This window comes from Canis lupus, unplaced genomic scaffold (genome assembly GCF_011100685.1).
Source record: "Canis lupus familiaris isolate Mischka breed German Shepherd unplaced genomic scaffold, alternate assembly UU_Cfam_GSD_1.0 chrUn_S341H501, whole genome shotgun sequence".
Taxonomy (NCBI): domain Eukaryota; kingdom Metazoa; phylum Chordata; class Mammalia; order Carnivora; family Canidae; genus Canis; species Canis lupus.
In genome coordinates this window covers 23,754-31,416 of record NW_023331268.1, presented here as the reverse complement: position 1 = coordinate 31,416, position 7,663 = coordinate 23,754, and the positions used below count along the sequence as shown (strand labels likewise).

The following is a 7,663-nucleotide window of genomic DNA, read 5'->3' as shown; positions in this document are numbered from 1 at the left end:
GAAAAAGTAAGAGAATGTTATAGCTCTTAGTCATTATTATCCAAAAGATCAGTTTAACATCAAGCATTTATTCAAATATACCACAGTAAATTTGTGGTCATATCTAGTACCTAGGAATATATATTTCTTCAGGCTTTTTTAAAGAACTGGTATGGAGTATGTGGTAATTATGGAGTTTCAAGAAGTAGGGACTACTTCAAGTTTAAGCTGAGAAATTATATGGCACAGTAAAATTTTAAATTGGGTACCTGAGAAATATTTTGAGATTTCTCAAAAAAAGTAATTATATAATTTTTTTAGTTACACATTTTTTACACGGTTACTAAGTGTGCTCTTATATGGAGAAGATAGTGTCTGTAATACTCCAGTAAGACTAAGCTATATTTATTGTCTTTGTATGGTAAATAAATAATAATGTTAAACATGACAATATTTTCTGAATTCCATGAAAGAGTGTTTCCTGGTGAAATTATAAACAGTTTTAACCCATTGATCTTGTGGTGTTTTTGTCTTTCTTTGATTTTCTAAGCATTACTGTGAAAAAAGTGGAATTTAAAGATATTTAGAAGAGGGAAATGAGGCCAACCTCATAGTTATAGAGTGGAAAGACTAGTTTAAAGGAAGGGAAGTGCAATGAAAAGGGATTGGAATTTAAATGGAAAAAATATCTATGAATTCAAATATCCTCAGCAAACTGCTAGCAATAGAAATATAAGCAATGAAATAGAACTCTAGTGAGGCTACATGGGCATTGTTAGACTTTGAGAACTCTGTTTTTTGTTTACTTGTTCTTCATTATGCCTCTAATTTATGACAGCGCTTTTATTTTTTCATTTGCTTGAGAAAAATACAATCTTCCTTGCCCTGTCCAGGAAGGCTCGCTTGACTTGCTGGTTCCTTAGGCTGTAAATAAAGGGGTTCAGCATGGGGGCTACCGAGGTGTTTAGCACAGCAACTCCCTTGCTCAGAGACACTCTGTCTTTTGCTGCTGGGTTAATATACATGAAAATGCAGCTGCCATAGGAGATAGAGATGACAATCATGTGGGAAGAACAGGTGGAAAAGGCCTTTGTCCTCTGACTAGTAGAAGGAATCTTCAAAATTGTTCTGAGGATATATATGTAGGACAGAATTATTATCACCAATGTGAACATTAACGTAAAAACAGCACAGGAAAAACCCACTATCTCTAAGAATCTAGTGTCTGAACAAGAAAGATGTAGTAAGGGGAAATAGTCACAGGTAAAATGGTCTATAACATTGGACTTACAATAATCAAGCTGTATGAACAGCATGAGTGATGGGAATATGATTAAGAATGAAGCCGACCAAGAAGCAAAGACAAGGAGTATGCAGACTCTGGGATTCATGATGGTCATGTAATGCAGAGGTTTGCAGATGGCAATGTATCGGTCATAGGACATGGCAGCCAGCAGGTAAAATTCAGTGACTCCCAACAGAATGAAAAAAAATAACTGAGCCATACAATCATTAAAGGAAACAGTTTTATCTCCTGTAATCAGGGTGCTCAGGAACTTGGGTATGCTCACAGTTGTGAATGAAATCTCAAGTAAGGAGAAGTTTCTGAGGAAGAAATACATGGGGGTCTGGAGGTGGGAATCCAGCAGGGTGAGGGTGATAATGGTCAGGTTCCCAGTGATGCTGAGCATGTAGGTGATAAGCAGAAAGACAAAGATCACCTCCTGAAGCTGTGGGTCATCTGACAATCCCAGGAGGATAAAATCTGTTAGTTCTGTGTGGTTTCTCATTTTTCAGTTGCTTATTTGTGGTTCTCCTGCCAGATTTCTAGAAGAAAACACAAGGAATAAACTCGAAGAGTTAATTAACAAAGGTCTAAGTGTAGAGCCAGAATCTGGCTGAATTGGTGTGTCATTTTATGTAGAGGGAAAATTTTATGAATCTTCAATGGATTTTTCCCAGCCCATCATACATCTGTGCTGAAATCCCCTGGGAACTACTCCACTACATTGTGTATGTGTGCAAGTGACAGCAGATTGTGATCTTTAAAGGCATTGCAACACAGTCCTGTGCCTGGAAGTCATAGGAGGCTTAAAAGAAACACTTTTCTTTATTTATTGAAGTGATGTTGAGTTTGTAGTTGCATCACAAATGCCAATCAGGCAAAATTCTTTATGGAATGCTGAATTCCTAGCTGCACAGCTACTAGGTTGTGTCTATTAAATTTCATTAAATTTAAGTTTCATTAAATTTCTTATATTTCATTCTTTTAATTAACTTTACTTCTGCTCAAAACAATACTCTTCCTTTATCAGGGTTTGCTTTTCCTAGGAAGTACTGGTTCTTCATAACATCTAGGAGCTTCAAAATGCATTTTTATCAAATAAACAATATTTGATTTCAATCCCAAAATTGACATTTCTGCATTAAATTTCCTGGCTTCTACTGGCTTTGGAGAACCTGGTTTAAAAAGGTATATTATCACTCCATTATCATAAAGGATGAAATGATGCCATTTACAACCTAAAAATAATTATGCTAACTGAAATAAGTCAGTCAGAGAAAGACAAATAGCATACAATTGCATTCATATGGATTTTAAGAAACCAAACAAACTGGCAAAGGGTAAGGGGAATGAGAGAAGCAAACCAAGAAACATACTCTTAACTATAGAGAATAAACTAATAAAAACCTGAGGAAGGTGAGGGGGGGATGGGTAAAACAGGAGATGGGGATGAAGGAGGGCATCTGTGATGAGTATCAGGCATTGTATCCAAGTGTTGAGCCACTATGTTCTACAACTGAAACTAATACTGTGTTAACAAGCAGGAATTTAAATAAAACTTTTTTTTTAAAACAAAGGTATATTATTACTCTTCCATAGGTAATTATGTGTCAATGCACTGCATTTTTAACCTTATTTCAACTTTTTTGCATATTCTTGATTTCTCTTAACTTTCCAATCAATTTTAATAGCTTCTGAAAAATAATAACTTGACTGACACTCTTTAAACCTTTGAGGGAATGAATGAAAAGCTGTGAAGAAAGGTATTAATATATATAGAAAGTTCATGTGAGCATCACTGAAAAGGAGTACTTAAAGTCTAATTTTCAAGGATCAGCAAAAATTGGCTTAAAGAGTCTACCAAGAGATGGTGCAATATAACTGACTCAGAAGAAGTATACTATCCTATTTATAAAGACAATCAATGGATGTATTGACAATCAATGGACTGTATTCATTTACCAACATCAACTAAACCTGGTGTGTGTTATTCATTCATTCATTCATTCATTCAGCAGCCTCTGAGGAGAAAAAAAACCTCAATGTTTAATTAGGTGCATATGATTCCTCAAGCCTGAAGCCATCCAAGGAAGTATTCATGCAGAGTATGAAAGGTATCTCTAACATTTAGCTCATCTTTTTATTTATGAATGTAGATCCATATTTCCCCCTGGAAGAACATGGTTTAGGTTAAACTTAAATTATCTTTCAATCATTTCATCAAAATCAAGAACTCCTTCTAAGAACTCCTGAGACAGACCCTTTGAACTATTCAAAATGTCAGCTAGCAATAATAGTTCATATTTGTCAAATAAGATGGCCACAAAGTACCTTCAAGGTTTCCTTCTGAAATTATCCCATGTCATGCCCCTTTAAAATTGTTACCATCAGGTTAGTATTAACAACGATGGTTCAGATAAACTAGATACTGATGACTTCTTGATGCCCAAGATGAGAAAGGGACTCTGTATAAAAGAATACATTAAGTTTGAAGCACCAAAGGATGTTCTTTTAAGACACTGAGATGAGAGCCTTAGACTGACTGCATTTATTTCTGGTGCATTTTGCTGTTGTTGTTAATGTCTTGGGTGCCCTGGATGGACCTGTCTCTTAGTAGAGTCTAATCGTTTCAACTCTATGTTTACTAATTTCATTCTTCTTCAGTTAAACCTCATTAAATATCATTAGGGGGACTTTACACATCATATCTTCCAAGCCATGTCCTTTATTGATCACCTCACTGTTTCTACTTTATTTTATTATTTTTTAATTTATATTTTTATTGGTGTTCAATTTGCCAATAAATAGAATAACACCCAGTGCTCATCCCATCAAGTGCCCCCCTCAGTGCCCGTCACTCAGTCACCTCCACCCCCCGCCCACCTCCCCTTCCACACCACTAGTTCGTTTCCCAGAGTTGGGGGTCTCTCATGTTCTGTCTTCCTTTCTGATATTTCCCACTCGTTTTTACTTTAAATAGTTGTTCAGGGTTTAGGATAATACATTAGAGGGAAGGAAAGTTTTTTTAATTCAGTATTGTGGGTAAAATCTAGTTTGGCTTCATAATTACTCTAAATTTACTTGAAACTGCTCAGTCTTTCTGAACTTTGGGCCATGACACAGGTTTTCTTTAGCAGCTTCTCTTTTCCTGAGTGAAGCAAAGACTCCTCTAGAGAACCCACCAAGTGGCTGGAAGGATTGTATCTCTAGCAGTTTATGGCAATTATCAATTCCTACCCTCCAAGTTTCAGTTCTTTATTTAGTCATCTGTAATCAAGGAAAAAAGTAAAGCACATAACCTGAATATAAGATGATGCTATCAAAACAGTATCAGTTTCTTATTTATGACACTCTAAGGTAGATTACTATCACAGAAAGTATATAGGCTCTGTGGTTAGAGAAATATGGGTTAAAAATACAAATGGGCCACTTAATAGATTTGTGACTTTGAATGGTCCTTTATTTTCTTAAGTATCAGTCTTCTTTGTTTACCATGGATGTGAAATTCAAGGGCATTTTGGGAATTAATTGAAATAGTATAAATGAAAGTGCTATATAAGCCATGTGGCACTTACTATGCTTTTCGAAGAGCTGGTTTTTTACCTTATTTTCTTTTAGTGTGAACTGATTTCCAATTTGGGGCAGAATATTCATGGTTACTGTGATTAAGCAAAGGCATTATTTTTCCCAATGACATACTAAAGATTTGTATATTCTATCTCATTCAGTCTTTATGACACAACTATGGAACTTTATCTTTATTCCCAAATGAAGCACTGGAGTCAGTTTGGTTTTGTACCTTAGATATATTCATATAAGTAATAAGTGTTCAATGTAGCCAGGAATTACCTAGAGTTAGTCTATTCTCTAAAAGAAAGTACTACCTAGCCTATATTCAGTTAGAAACACAGGCACACAAATGGAAATTTCCTGCTTTTCACTTAACAGAGAAGGAAAAAAATGATGTAATAAAACAAAATATACTACTATCTATATTCAGTGGCAAAATAGAACTCCAATATACCCTATTTAATCTAATTAAAAATTGAGCTGATAAGCAATGAAACAATGATAAGGTTTGGGAGACTCCATTGCCTCCTATATTTCTGACTTACCTCTAATTTTCATACAGGATCACTAACAAATAGAATGGCTGGAATAGAAAACATAAGAGCAGTTGCTACTGTTGTATGCAGGGAAACCAGCATTCTGGACATAATTCCTCTCGGTGAACCCCTTTTCTTTCTATGTTAAGGTTTTTTTCCTTAAAATTTCCATTTTATCTAGAGGGAATATATTTCTTTGTGTACAGAGCATGAGAAAGGAGAAATTATATGAAGAAGAAAAAATATCAGAAGGTGTTTTAAGCAATGTGGTATGGTTTCTGCACAAATAAAATGTAGCATCAGCCACATGTCTTATCTATTCACTTTGCTGCTGGCTCACAGGGAATAATTCAGTGAATCAAAATTGCCAGAACAGGACTACACACAAAACACCAAGGAATATAAAACATCATACACATTAGTAATGAATTTGAAAAGGAAGCTTAGGGGACAGTGTCCAAAGAGACAGGAAAAAAAAAGCTAGCAAATAACCACACTAGGTAAAGTTTGTTTCCCTTGACATTATTTTTCAGAGATTAAAAACTGAACATCTAGTTCCTAATGCACATTGCTACTGACAGCATATTTAATCTATGCCATTTTTAAAAACTTGAAAATTCTCTTTATAGTGCTAAGTCCATTCCTTACTCCATATATTTAATCTTCCTTCCCATAAGAATTTTTGGTTCACTAATACTGCTAATACTTTATACTATTTTGTCTTCTCACTCTTTGCTCACCAACAGTGACAGCTAAAGCGTTTCTTGCTTTGATTGATAAAAGTTCCAATATATATGCCAAGTATAATATTAGTAATTATTACACTCCCTGAATGTACTATAATAATATAACCATGCCCAAATTCTATCATCTGAGTGTAAAACACCAATAAAATTGTGCATGACCTATGTAAAAGCTATAAATATTTGCCAGTTCTCACAGTTTTAAATATGCATGAAATAAAGGCAAGTTTTTGTTTCTTTGTTGTGGTTTTCTTTTTTTTAAAAAATAAATTTATTTTTTATTGGTGTTCAACTTACCAACATACAGAATAACACCCAGTGCTCATCCCATCAAGTGCCACCTCAGTGCCCATAATCCATTTCCCCCCCGCCCCCCGCGCCCTCCTCCCCTTCCACCACCCCTAGTTCGTTTCCCAGAGTTAGGAGTCTTTATGTTCTGTCCCCCTTTCTGATATTTCCCACACATTTCTTCTCCCTTCCCTTATATTCCCTTTCACTATTATTTATATTCCCCAAACGAATGAGATCATACACTGTTTGTCCTTCTCTGATTGACTTACTTCACTCAGCAAAACCCTCCAGTTCCATCCACGTTGAAGAAAATGGTGGGTATTTGTCGTTTCTAATGGCTGAGTAATATTCCATTGTATACATAAACCACATCTTCTTTATCCATTCATCTTTCGATGGACACTGAGGATCCTTCCACAGTTTGGCTATTGTGGACATTGCTGCTATAAACATCGGGGAGCAGGGGTCCCGGCTTTTCATTGCATCTGCATCTTTGGGGTAGATCCCCAGCAGTGCAATTGCTGGGGCGTAGGGCAGGTCTATTTTTAACTCATTGAGGAACCTCCACACAGTTTTCCAGAGTGGCTGCACCAGTTCACAACCCACCAACAGTGTAAGGGGGCTCCCTTTTCTCCGCATCTTCTCCAACATTTGTGGTTTCCTGCCTTGCCAATTTTTCCCATTCTCACTGGTGTGAGGTGATCTCATTGTGGTTTTGATTTGTATTTCCCTGATGGCAAGTGATACAGAATATTTTCTCATGTGTGTGTTGGCCATGTCTATGTCTTCCTCTGTGAGATTTCTGTTCATGTCTTTTGCCCATTTCCTGATTGAATTGTCTGTTTCTTTGCTGTTGAGTTTAATAAGTTCTTTATAGATCTTGGGAACTAGCCCTTTATCTGATATGTCATTTGCAAATATCTTCTCCCATTCTGTAGGTTGTCTTTGAGTTTTGTTGACTGTATCCTTTGCTGTGCAAAAGCTTCTTATCTTGATGAAGTCCCAATAGTTCATTTTTGCTTTTATTTCTTTTGCCTTCGTGGATGTATCTTGCAAGAAGTTACTGTGGCCGAGTTCAAAACAGGTGTTGCCTGTGTTCTCCTCTAGGATTTTGATGAAATCGTGTCTCACATTTAGATCTTTCATCCATTTTGAATTTATCTTTGTGTATGGTGCAAAAGAGTGGTCTAGTTTCATTCTTCTGCATGTGGATGTCCAATTTTCCCAGCACCACATACTGAAGACACTTTCTTCCAGTA

General features: G+C 36.0%; 1 protein-coding gene across 1 annotated transcript; it reads right to left on the bottom strand.

Moving 5' to 3' along the window:
• Positions 1-830: 830 nt before the first annotated feature.
• LOC119879142 (olfactory receptor 6C1) lies at positions 831-7,409 on the bottom strand. The gene is made up of 2 exons (XM_038589577.1): positions 7,386-7,409; positions 831-1,772 (listed from the first exon to the last, which is right to left on the bottom strand). The coding sequence occupies exon 2, from the start codon at positions 1,767-1,769 to the stop codon at positions 831-833; it is 939 nt and encodes a 312-aa protein (XP_038445505.1). The 5' UTR covers positions 1,770-1,772; positions 7,386-7,409.
• Between the last annotated feature and the right edge of the window lie 254 nt (positions 7,410-7,663).

Excerpts from the sequence above, each read along its gene's own strand:
- LOC119879142 (XM_038589577.1), bottom strand. The coding sequence starts at position 1,769 with ATGAGAAACCACACAGAACTAACAGATTTTATCCTCCTGGGATTGTCA.